A 12578-nucleotide genomic window follows, 5' to 3' on the forward strand; every position below is an offset into this window, starting at 1 on the left:
ATTTCATTTCCTACTTTTGGTATATTGGACGTGAGCATGATCCCTACATGTAGCCAGCCCCAGGAGAAAGGAGGCTTCGCTCTGGACGTTCCAGAAGAAAGTATAAGGCATTTTTTGTCGCATGCCCAATATCTGAAATGCCGGGTTTCTTTTTTGGGGGCGGGCTACTCTACCTATCGGTGGACGTCCGGAATGAAGACAACAACAATTGAGCTTCAACTTGCCACTGATATGCCAGGGTAGGTAAGTAGGAGGAACGAAAAAAAAGCCAAGAGCGTCAATTGATTAGCCCATCTGTGTCCCACTAACTTGGAACCCCCACCAACCGAACAAGCACATGCTTGGGATATACCCAGCTACAGTAAGTAGGAAGAGATATTCTGGTAAGGTCTGGATGTTTCTACATGGAGTCATTTCCTTCAAACCCCCTCACGGTCATTTCACCAAAGGCACCGGGATACCACAATATTGTTCGTATACACAACCGGCGGTGAGCAGACGCAGCCGGTAGACTATGCTGGTAGAGGTTTTGCCTGGGGTTGGATGAGAAATGAGGAGGAAGACATACATTGATGGTAAGCAGGTATGTTTCTGCAGGACGCAATGCAAAGTACCTACAGACTTTTAATCTATCGGGTCTAGCCCCGACGGTCTACCGCTTGAAGAAGTGGAGGCTCGAGGGCACCGTTTAGGTACTTGGGCAGCGGGCATACATAGGTCGGTAGATGTTCCGTCCCCATGCATAAATAGTTTGTAGCTTATTGTGCTTGCAAATACCCAAACTTCCAAGTGTCTTAAAGAATTGAGACCCGGCCGTCGACGTCATAACTGGCCTAAGTGCGTAACGTACGCTTGCTGGCGCTGGAATGGAACCAGCCATCCCGAAGCATTAACAGAGGTAGCGGCCACTCTGACCAACTGGCAAGAACAGAAGGAAAACAAACAAAAGACAATCCATCCGACTCATGGGCATGTACCGTACGCTTCCGATTCATATCGTCTCCTCTTCCGAAACCCTAATGGGCGGAAATGATAATTGGAACTACAGCGAATAGCAATAACAAATGCAAGCCTACTTTAGGGTAAGGTGGTAGTGGCAGTGGAAGAGAAACTCCGCGGGATGGTAATTGCAAAATTGCCCATCGAGGCTGCATGGGCAATTACCAGCGCCGGGTATCGGCTTTTATCCTCCCCTGAACCCGAACCGCTGGGCGCGCCTGCGTGCCTACCTAGGTTGCCCAAGGTTTCCCCTACGTGGTAGGTTAGGCAATCCAGTCTTTCTCTCGCACATCCCGCAAAATCTCGCACACATGTCCGACCAGCCAACCAGCAGTGCAATCAATGCAAATGATGAGATGAGATGAGGGGGACGCCCTTTAACTGGGCATGCTCTGCTAGTGAGCCATAAACAAAACGAGAGAGCGGTCCACGCCGGGCAGAATAGTCAGTCGACCACTTTTCTCGTCCCGTGCCACTCGGGCCCATCTCCCCTGGATCGCAGGAACACTGAGGAATCGGTGATCGTAGCCTCGAAGGCCTGCACGTTGTGCTTTTATAGTTGATGCCTGCCTGCACCGCAACCCCCCAGTGTTTCTCCTTCCCCCAAGTCAAACTCCACTTGACAGTTGTCAGCTCTCGTCACATCGTTTTTGATATCCCTCGACTAGCGCCCAACCCTTTCTCGAACCTCAATCCGAGCTCATTTGAGGAGACCTGGCGAAGATTCCCTGGGAAAGTAACAACATCCAGAGCTCATTGCCTGACACTGATGGCCGAGTTGGAATATTATGGGTTTACATAACTGGAGACTACCTACTCTTTGGGAATATGTTAAAGAATGAACGGGTATGAAGGAAGGCATGCAGACTCTCTGGCCCAGCAAGCCCTCCCCCTTCTCTCATCCAAGATTTCTTCCCTGCTCTTCTCACTCATGAGCATTTACGTTGGCACATCACGCACGATTCTCGAAGATGATTTTGCTGCCGTCGTCTTCGTCGTTGGTTTATCCAACATCTAAGGAGCGGCTCCACGCGCTACCTATTTATATATCTATCATTTGATAGTATAGATATGATCGCAGGATCAGAGGTGCGATTCGTGCCTCTTGACTGACCTCTATGACCTCCATGCACTCCTTCTGAAAATCCGGCCTCGGCTTGCGCGGTGTCACTTGAGAATGAAACGACGTGAAGGACAACTATATAAATAACAAGGTATGCATATCAACATTTGGATTCCGAGTCCCTACATGTTGACGCTGAACAAGCAACATGCTTGCATACCCGGTACACGGCTCTACGAAGCCGCCGTGGTTCTTTCCTACTGGCAGTATCTTCCCTCAGGGATTTTCCACGCGCGTGAAGCGGGGGAGAAAGTGCCAGCTATATGCATGTATAGAACCGCATTGGGGGTACAACGGCATCCATCTTGATCGCAAGGGTTCGCTCCTCCACGCTGGTTCCTGTCGAGTGTGGCTGAGCAGTATTGATGAGCCTTAAGGGTGAAGTGGCAGCGACAATACCAGTTTCGGTGACCCCAGTCGGTGTGTTTGTGGTACAGCCTGTCGCCGCTGGTGAACTGACTTATAACGCATGGTACATTGCTTGAAAGGACCTCACTCACATGGCATGGCCTGGGTGGGGGGAAACGACGATGTTCACACATGGAGTCAATATATTGAAGCCACATGAGACGTACACACTACAAGATACGCAAGGCAATGCATGTTGACAAAAATGTATTCTTCATTCAATAGATATAGCGTCCCTCCTCCGAAGGTATCATGCCTGTCCCTGGTCAAAGTGGCATCATATGAAGACCATCCACTGACCAGATGAAGATGAACCTCCTCCAATCAGTATCGGAGGGGGTGACTGATTCCCATTGATGTGTGGGTGTTAACCCATGATACGAGATAGAGATATCATAGTCGGGTCTGCTGAACCCTTGCAGAATGCACGCCAGCCACCACACGTGCGCTGTCTGCCTGTTCGTTCGTCTTGTGTAATAATCATATGCTGGTATATTTTGACGAAGCAACCCCCCAGAACGCCATTTCCCGCAATGCTTATGGGTATGTTGATGAGACGCAACGCCATACGTCTTTGAATCGCTGTTGCGAACACATGGCAACAAGTAAATTGGAAGATTTGAACAAGTCAAGAAGGAGAATGAAGATGATGAAGATGATGAAAATGGAGATAGGTTTTAAAGAGTAAAAACAGAGCCTGGAGCTGATTAGCTTGATATGTTTGAGCAGTGGGATAGGGTGGCTGTTGCTGCTTACCTGCTCCTTCTTTCAAGTCTATTAAAGGCACCGATAGTGCAATGAAACAACGTTCTTCTACCGGCATCTCTCTTCCTCCCGCAGTGCTTTAAGTCGAGGATGAGAATGATGATCGATTAGACCCTCTTCGACGTCGGTCTACGTTGTCGACTAACATAACGCCAACTGCCCCTCTTTTCGTTTTTCATCTGTTCGTTTTCTTTCATCTCGGTACATGCCATCTAATGCGTGATCATGTAGTACATCCAGCCTCCAATGCCACCAAAGCACGTTAAGACTGGGAAATGGAACGTTAGTGTCGATAGGACTTGTCGTCGTGAAGGAGTAGGTGAAATAGTCAAGACTTACGAACTAGGAAAGCTTCTATCGCCCGGTGATCTACCTCCCTCTTTGCGAACATGTGGCCGACCTCCAAGCCGCGAGCGACGAGTTCTGGGGTAATGACGGGCATGATGATGGAGTTGATACGTCGTTGTTCCGGGAGACCGGAGTGAGAGGTTGATGATTGTATGTAAGACTGGTATGAATGAAGGCGGATAAGCGATAGGAAACCACAAGGCTGGGTCTTGGTCGACTGCTGTAATACGAATGCTGCTGTTGGTCTTTCTTTTCCGGTCTAGCCTTCTTGATGTTGTTGAATGAACGGTATCAGAGCATCAAGCCCTTGTTGTTACTGACGAGTAGGTAATAAATGAAGTTCGCCCGGCGAAAAAGAGTAAAAAATGTATGTACAGATTATTAGAGAATGGAAAATGTCTGGGCGGATCGCTGGGCTGCTGCTGCTGCTGCTGCTGAGAGGACGGTAACAAGACGAAGAGAACAGGAATAATAAGGATTGAGCAGAGCCGCATCTATATTACATTGCCTTGCCCTGTCTGGCTCTGCTCCCGCCCATCCATCCTCTAACCGTTACCTTATTTCTCACCCCATCCATCCATCTTGATTCACCTTACCCACACCTGGCGCCGCGTGCAATTGCCCATGTTGAAGGCCGGCCTTGTTACAAGGGCGGACCCCCATTTATTGCCCTTCTCGGGCAAAGCAGGCACTCTATCAAGCGCTCGCGGGGCCAGGGGTATTGCCTGGAAGGGGAGGGCTTGGTGGTTCTTGGTGGTTCTTGGTGTTGCTTGGAAGGCTTGGGTCATTCCCAGTGGCATGTGTTGCCTTGTCATTTTTCCTCTCTTGGCAGGGCAGGTTACCATCCATTTGGGTGTCCCTCCCTCAGGCCCGTGGGCTATCAGGCCATTATGCGCCGACTGCTGTTGCAAAAGTGGGACACGCCCGTTACCAGCGAGGTGCCAGCAGAAGTGCCAGGGGTGCCGGTGCGCACGACGAGGCGCGATTGGCTCGTCCTGTTTCTGGCCACCGCGACAGCAACCGGACTCCGTTGGGAACTGAGAGCTGGCAGAGTTGCGCCGATGTTTCCCATCCACCACACCCCGCGTCCACCGGCCGCCAAACGCCTCCCAGCACGGGCCAGCTCGACCCTTGGCAAGGGCCCCTGATACGCATGCTGATTCTGAGACAGCAGGCCGGTGGGGCCCCAAGCGTTTCAGAATCTCTGAATGGCCTCATTCTCTCGTGGTCACTTTTTGCACGCTGCTGCTGGCGTTGATGGACAGCGAGCGCTTCTGCCCACCCACCCAGCACCCAGCCTCGGTCCATCGTCACGAGTTGATATGTCGTACCACACGGGACTGAGCCGCCGTACGACGAACCCACCCGCTTTATCCTGCCGCGCCTCAGTTGCATTCTCCTTCACGCTCTTCAGACCGATGGGGCTCTCGCATCTGTCGCAAGCCTCGAGTCAAGACTACTTTCCGGACAGTGGATCGGTGAATATAAACCCCCGGCGGCCCGGCCAAGGCGTTGTAAGATGGGATGCTTGGGTGGTTTGCGCGTCTCGTTCCTTACTCTCCCTCATTATGGCTGAGGAAATCTCATTTTGCGCCAAGCATCACCTCCCAAGATGAGATGACACGCCGCCGAGGCTTGAATCCAAGCCTAAACGGCCTTGGCTTTTCTGCCACCCAAGTCAGCGGCCGGACGGGACGCTCCTCGAGCCAGTAGCAGAGCGCCGCTGCTCGAACCTGTGTCCGTGGAAGGAGGAGCTCGTTTCAATTACCGAAGGGACCCTACCAGACCAGGGCTTAATTTTTCCGTCCTTTCTTTCTTCGTTCTCGCCTCGGTCCCTTCGGGCCCTTCCCGCCACGAACTGCAACGGTTAATTGGCTCGAGGGTATCTGCAAAGGTAATAAAGTGGTTTTTCCGGCAGAGATGAGAATCTCGAATGAAGGCCTAGGCCCCCTTAGGCCCCGCGAGCCTAATAAGACCGCCAAGCCCCAGCTAATAAGGAAAAAGGAGATGAAATACCCTGTCGCTCCGTCTGTCAGAGCCGCATGGACGATTAACACACCTTTGAGACTCTCTTCCTCACTGGTCTTATGTAATTATGTAATCTGGTTGATTCCGATGTACTTGGCAGTTTTGGTCTTCCCAGATCCCCCGGTGATCTGCTTCTTCCATTCAAATTCTTTTCTATCTCACCTATGACTGTCATTTCTGATAGAATAAACGAGGCCCTCAGCTAGCCCCTGTGAGATCTTCAATGTCGGCGCGGATTGTCAGAAATAAGTGCCGAGCCAATACCAGGCGGTTGATCGCCGCCGAGGCTCTTTGCACGCACGCCTTTTCTTTCTTGGAAGACGTATTCGCTGTTTCCAGTCTAGCAACGACCTTGTTGGCGATGAGATCATGCGTGGCAATATGAACTGGGGATGAGTCTCAGCCAAGCAGCTTGATGAGGCTGTGCGTTTTTGTTTTCGGTGTTTCTGTCTTTTGTTCACATACCTTCATTTTCATCCTGGCTCTCATCTTTGTCCAATACCGAAACTGGCTTCCGTATATACCATATGTATGCAATAAATCGAGCAGATTTGGTGAGAGTCGAATGGGTCCTGAGTATGAAAAAGAAAATGGTATTTGATACTCAATATTGAAAGAAACATCATAACCGCGATAGCATTTCTTGGGACCCCAACCTGAATTTCCGTCGACGTATACTCGCATTCTCCTATATAGCAGAACGCAAAAGGCCTTCTTCTTGGAATCCAAAGGAAACTCACATCTCGCAATGGCAACAATCGGTTGGCAGCGTAGAGATTACGCTGACCTCGGCTGAAGATCGATGCCGAATGGGCACAGCTTCTTCAGCCGCTTCCTCTGCTCAGCCGCAAATTGCTGTGTGTGTCTTGTGGCAGCAGCAGCAGCAGCAGCAGCTCGGGAATCTGGCCACTCGCGTCACTCTTCCCAGGCCAGCGGGCAGCCTAGCTAGCAGAGCGGATAATCTTCTCAGCACGCAGTTTCCCGTCCCCAACGGTCTCATTTCCGCCCTTCCCCCGCCGCCGCCGCGCATCCGCACCAACTGCGGAAATCTCAGTTAGGTTCTTAAGGAAGAGACTTGTACGTGGCGGGGCAGCCTGATCCCACTTGTTCCTCGCATATGTAGGTCCGTATGCAGTCATCAATAAAATGCGCTCTGGATGTTTTTCCAGTTGGCCTACAAAAGGAAGCAAGACCCGGTGGGTGAACCAAAAGGCCAGTCCAGACAGGTTGACAGCATAAGCCGGTTTACCTAATACGTGATCTATCGGGCGAAAATGTCTTGTTACTCTGCCTCGCTGCCTCGTTGCAAGAAACATGCCTCACACCCCCTGACACCCCTCTACGGCGACAAGCCGCGAGTCTAAAGTGCACTTTTGGATTTAATCGAGTCAGAGTCTTTTGTGAAGCTGGCTTAAGACTTGTCGTACAATAGTGATGTTTACCTGCATGAATAATAGATCTGCCCCTGTTACCTACCGTAAACAGTAAGCTGTTGAACCCTCTAGCGGCGCTGTATATTGAGGCTGTAAGCTGACTAGCTCACCTATTGGGCGATATGCCGCGAAAGATCGCCGCTATGATCTAAAAACAGATGTAGTGCCGATGCGGAATATATGGATTATACTCGATATTGATATCTGAGTATGAGCGACCTGCTGGAGAGAAATGAGGCTCTGCGCAGACCGAGTCTATAAAAGAACCATCGTGGCCGAGTAACTCCATGGGATCTCAATCACCACAACCAGCCAGCTTCTTTCAAATCATCCAAAGCATCTTGTGACCTTCACTTCTCTGTCTTCCTCATAAGAACTTACACCGATCCCTCAACATGGTCCACCTCGCCCACCTCGCCGCCACGGCCCTCCTCTGCGCCAGCTACGCCTGCGCCGCCCTGCTCGTCGACTACAGCGCCGCGCGCGGCGACGAGGTCGCCAAGATGGGCCTGGTCAACCTCGAGGCCGCGCGCGGCGAGAAGCAGCACGGGAACACGGCCGACCTCTACATCAAGAACGACAAGGACTGGAAGGGGGCCAAGAGCGCGCACTTCCACCGCAAGAAGGACGACATCCGGTAAGCCCTTCCCTTCCATTTCCCTTTATGGAAGATTAATATAGTACTGACGAGAACAGTGCCGAGTACCACGCCCTCAACAAAAAGACCCAAGAAGGCAAAACCTACTTCATCGGCTACCAATTCGCCCTCGGCGCCACGCCCGACGCCCTGATGGTGATGCAATGGAAAGAATTCGTCGCCAACGGCGCCGCCGGGTCCGACGCCGCCAACATCCCGCTCTCCCTCGAAGTGCGCCAGAACGCGCTGCACCTGCAGTACAGCGCCCAGCAGTCCTCGGGCCGCAAGCCGCAGTGGTCGACGCCCGTCCAGCCCAAGACGGTCTACACCGTCGCGCTCGAGATCCTGGCCCGGGACGGCGGCAAGGGCCACGTGCGCATGTGGTGGGGCGGCAAGCCTGTCACGTTCGACACGACCAAGAGCACCACGCTGATGGGGAACCTGTTCCCGGGGCGCAGCGATCCCAAGTTTGGCATCTATCGCGGGGAGGAGGTCGTGACGGACAGCTGGGTGTACCAGGTGCAGATCGGCGAGTCCAAGGCGGACCTGGACTCCAAGTTCATCTCCTAGAGAAGGGGGAGGAAACAAGATATAGGGACCGGGTCTGGTGTAGACTCTTTTTCGATTCTTGAGCCTCGGCGGTGATCTGCCTCTGGTGCTGTCCAACCAGGGGTGCCGCGGCTTGTTGGGGTTGCCTTACTATTATTATTCACTCGCTGATCATGGCAACTCGTTATCCTTGTTTATTAAGACGATCATTGCATACATATAAAACAATATCAGTTCTATTAAAAGAGCCCTCGGATTGATAATTAGGTGATATTGGGAGCCAACTACCGTCTGAACCCCATGGCGTTCCTACCATAGCTTAGAAGTCATCTTCATCGCCACCTCACCCAGAGTAAATCGCAAGCAACATAAAATAAACCGCAAGACTTGTTTAAAGCCACCAGTATGTACATGTATTCATTAAAACAAAGCAAAGCGCTGCGCGCTTTCGCCCCCTTCTCTAAGTAAGCGAATTCCAGATGCGCAAGAAAAGCAGCCATGTTCTTTTGTTGGGGCAACATCCAGCCAGTCATCTTCCACTATATCTCAACACACGAAAAAGCCTCCTGCATGCCAGCAGGTATACGGGCTCCGTCGACTTGTAATATACAGAACATTGGTCAAAACAACGCCATCATCCTTCCGGATGGGATCGCCCTCTCCTGGCTATTACCGAACCTATCCTCACGGGGAGTATTTGTGCCCCCCTCTCAATAACCCATACTCCATGAAATCACCCTAGTAAGCGGGCGTTGAGCAGCATCCCTATGTGGTCGACATGAATGGGTATATGCCAGCGGGTCTGTCATTCCCGGATTCCCCTAATAACTCCCTTTCGATGCAAATAAAAATGACATAGGAAAAAATGATGCATGGTCAGCCTGTCAATCCAGGCACTAGAGCGGTGTCCTCTAGTCGACCTCCCAGCCGCGGCTGTCTTCCTCGGGTGACCCGACCGGCTCGTCGTTTGCTCGAGGCGGCGACTGCTGCTGCTGCTGCTCCTGCTGCTCCTCTCGCTCCTTATCCTTGCGCATCGACCCGAAGCGGCCCATGCAGAAGTGGTAGTCGTCATCGTCCTCCCAGCTGCTGAGCTCGCCGTCCGAGTAGTCCCACTGGACGGGGATCTTCTCGCCGCCCTCGTTGAAGCCGAAAACCAGGCCACGCCACTCGCCGGCCGCGATCTTAGCAGCGACCTGGAGCATTAAGTTGACGAGGTGTCCCGGGGGCGACATGAGCATCGAGACCGTCTTGTGGATGAGGTTGCTGGGAAGCTTCCGCACCGTCTCGAGGGCGGTGGCGGGGGCGCGCTTGCCGCGGCGGGGTGAACAGGTTGGCGGCAGGCGGGAGTGGGGACAGGCCACGTCGTTGGCTGATGGACATGGTGTGGGAGGCAGATCTGGCCCTGTTGCGCAGGGCGGGCCGGTCCTCTAGAGCCGATACACGTATTTCTTCTTTAACGGATTCGATATATGCGGGACTGGCCAGCTTCGAGTCTTCGCTAGGCGACCGCGGCATCGGCGAATCAGAGTGGTTAGTGAGCGTAGCGGAATTGGGCATCACCGTGACGTCAGTCCTCGGGGTGGTAACAGCTTCGGTGTTATCCTTGACACGGATTTTGGGAGTCTTGTAAATATTGTCGTGTGGGTAAGGAAATCGATGGCCCGACGGAGAATCTGCTCGCGACCTGGTGGGCGAGGCAGGAAGAGGAGTGATTGGACTGTGCCATGACTGATTGCTTTGTAGACTGTGGAACGAATCGGTAGAGCCGTCGGTCGAACCGATGGGAGAGGTGTCGTCGGATGTGTGAGACGGAGCTGTAGGCTCGGGAGTTGGAATCTGAATTGCCGGTCGGGTCCGCATGGGCTGCCTAGGTCTGGAAGGAGCAGCAGGCCTGGAAGGTCGAGGTCTGGAAGGCGGTGCAGTCATGACGGTAAGTTGCGGTTGCAAGGCCGCCGTTCGACCCGCCAATATACGACTCATTCGCTTTTTCTTGAGGTTGACCGCACCAATGTTGCCGGAGCCTTCCCACAGCGATGGCCCATCATCGTCGTCGCCAAACACTTCTTCGGCGGCGGCAGGGGCTGCGTCCGGTCCATCGTTGCATTCCTGGACCGTCACAGTTTGCCTAGGGCGTTTTGGCAACAGACTCTGTTCAAGCGGCATCGTGAGAGTTGGCTCCAAGATCTTACTTGCACTGACCAGACGAGGAGCCTTGGAGTTCTGAAGGACCCTTGCTTTTGGCTTCGAGTCCTGTTGCTTTAAAGGCACGGCAGGCACAGCAGCAGGCGGATCTGAGACCCGCGTGTTTATCACGCACGGGTCAGGCGAGATCTGCGCTTGTTCAGGGGCCTCCGCCTGACTGGGCCTCACTTCGCTTTGCGAAATAGCCATATCCACTTCCGTATCACGTTTAGTCTCCAGCGTAGTCAGCGCCAAATCTTGCGCATCCGTCTCTTTTCCTTGATCGCTGGAGTCGGAATCCACCCTCACTTCAATTATTTGCGGTTCTCCCGCTGCATGTGACTTCTCGGCTTTGTCATATACAGACAGTGCAACGGACGCATTTGTCGTAATATTAACCTTCTCCTCCTTCTCAGAACGTCTGCCCCGGTTCTCGATTTCAGGTTCGCTGGATTCCGCAACAGTCGTAATTGGATCTTCTTGCGTCACAGATGGGGTCGGGTTTTCCCTCTCATCAGAATGGGTATCATCTTCACTCGAGAACTCGTTTTTCCTGGGAGTAGGTTTGAGCCGCATCCTGCCGCTGACAAGCCTGGGAGAAGGTGCGGGTGGGGATAAATCAGATGTGAACACGGTCGGTATCAGGTGCTTTCCAACTGACGTCCAGGGCTTCTTAATGACTTGTGTCTCGGGTCTCGGCGGCAACTCGACTGTAAAGCTTCTTGCAAACGGGCACTCGGTCTTCTCGAATAAGAGGATGTTGTCGAAGACATCGCGCAGAAGCAATGCTTGCTGGACCTCCTCGGCATCCGCCACCGGAACTTCTATCCTCCAATATTGAGGGCGTCGTATTTGCAAGACGAATTGGCTGTTATCTTCGGCGATGCACCAGCATTGACTCTTGGGCAGTATCGGTTGGAGCGCAGCCCCGCAAGACAGGAAAGCGACGGATCCAGGTGCGCGGTATATACGAAAGGGGCCTGCAGAGACGGCACAGGACCATGTTAGTCATCGGGTTCAACAGATGCACAAGCTCGAGTACGCACCGATTGCAATAGTGCGTTCCAGGCGCGAAGATGGCTGTAGAGACCCAGGCTCTGGCTCGTTGAGCCCATTTGATGGACCGAACGAGACGCCCGGGCCGGACGTAAAGGATGTTATTTTGGCATATGGGTGATTGTAGAGAGTTTCGACCAGTTCATCGGGCCCTCGAGATGCAGTCGACAAAGCCGACGTGCGCGACGATAATGACGAAACTGAGGGGGATCTTCGAGGGACTTGGAGGACTGTCGGCAAAGTAACCACACGCCGAGGCGCGGGCATTCGATGGTCTGCGTGGGATTGCGAGTCCATGACGGGCAACCTTGAGGAGATGCAATGCAGTGCAATGCGATGCGATGCGTGACAGGCGTTCAATCGTGTCGACCAAGGTCGGAATCGTGCCTCCTAGGGCATGACGAAGGGACTTGCCAAACTAATATATTGGCAAGGTTGACTTTCTCTAGAAGGTGAGAGAATGAGTTGATGCAGAAGACAGTTGTCTCACACTTCAGATGTATTGGGAACTAGGTGTCAGCCTCCAGGCGAGCCCCGGGAGAGAGGCCTGTACACTGAGGTAGAACCTAAAGGAATCCCCAGGTGTCTCCGAGTCTAGCAAAATGCTTGAGTGGAAGTAAGTGGCAAAGGGCAAAGCAGACACCAAGACGATGCCACGCTTTTTGCTGTTGGCACGTTTGAACACTTGGATACAGAAGACGCAAATGCACAATCTTTTTTCAGCGTATGCACTGGCGCATCGATTGAGGGAAAAAATGGTTGAGGGTTCTCGTTCTCGTTTCTCCGTCCAGTCTCGTTGCAGCGCAATTGGAGGCTGGTGCTAAAAGCAATGGACTGCTAAGCAAGTAACCTAAGGTCCTAAGCTACCGTTCTACGCGCCTGAAGAGGGTATCCTGGTCCGACTACTTGAAATTACGACAGTAGATCCTCGGCAGGTTGGCTCGATTGAGAGTAGCAGTCGTTGGTTGGCTGCAAGCTTTCCATCGACCACGACGCCGCCGTTGGCCAAAATAGAACACCCCCAGCGGGATTCGCTATAGAAGCCCGTTTG

At 52.8% G+C, this 12578-nt stretch overlaps 4 protein-coding genes across 4 annotated transcripts; 3 read left to right on the plus strand and 1 right to left on the minus strand.

Annotated features, from left to right (window-relative positions):
• Positions 1–4533: 4533 nt before the first annotated feature.
• Positions 4534–4791, plus strand: PG997_002176 (uncharacterized protein; the record flags this gene model as incomplete). The annotated part of the gene is made up of 1 exon (XM_066806491.1): positions 4534–4791. One exon carries the CDS (start codon positions 4534–4536, stop codon positions 4789–4791), a length of 258 nt encoding a protein of 85 aa, XP_066673787.1.
• A 1445-nt stretch (positions 4792–6236) lies between these two features.
• On the plus strand, positions 6237–6729 carry PG997_002177 (uncharacterized protein; the record flags this gene model as incomplete). Its single annotated transcript, XM_066806492.1, has 2 exons — positions 6237–6247; positions 6309–6729. 2 exons carry the CDS (start codon positions 6237–6239, stop codon positions 6727–6729), a joined length of 432 nt encoding a protein of 143 aa, XP_066673788.1.
• A 770-nt stretch (positions 6730–7499) lies between these two features.
• On the plus strand, positions 7500–8311 carry PG997_002178 (uncharacterized protein; the record flags this gene model as incomplete). Its single annotated transcript, XM_066806493.1, has 2 exons — positions 7500–7741; positions 7801–8311. 2 exons carry the CDS (start codon positions 7500–7502, stop codon positions 8309–8311), a joined length of 753 nt encoding a protein of 250 aa, XP_066673789.1.
• Positions 8312–9201: 890 nt separating this feature from the next.
• On the minus strand, positions 9202–11824 carry PG997_002179 (uncharacterized protein; the record flags this gene model as incomplete). Its single annotated transcript, XM_066806494.1, is given in 3 exon segments — positions 9202–9717; positions 9731–11451; positions 11518–11824. The coding sequence occupies 3 exon segments, from the start codon at positions 11822–11824 to the stop codon at positions 9202–9204; spliced, it is 2544 nt and encodes an 847-aa protein (XP_066673790.1).
• Between the last annotated feature and the right edge of the window lie 754 nt (positions 11825–12578).

This window comes from Apiospora hydei, assembly GCF_038363865.1.
Source record: "Apiospora hydei strain CBS 114990 chromosome Unknown utg000003l_segment0_segment0, whole genome shotgun sequence".
In the NCBI taxonomy this organism is placed as follows: Eukaryota; Fungi; Ascomycota; class Sordariomycetes; order Amphisphaeriales; family Apiosporaceae; genus Apiospora; species Apiospora hydei.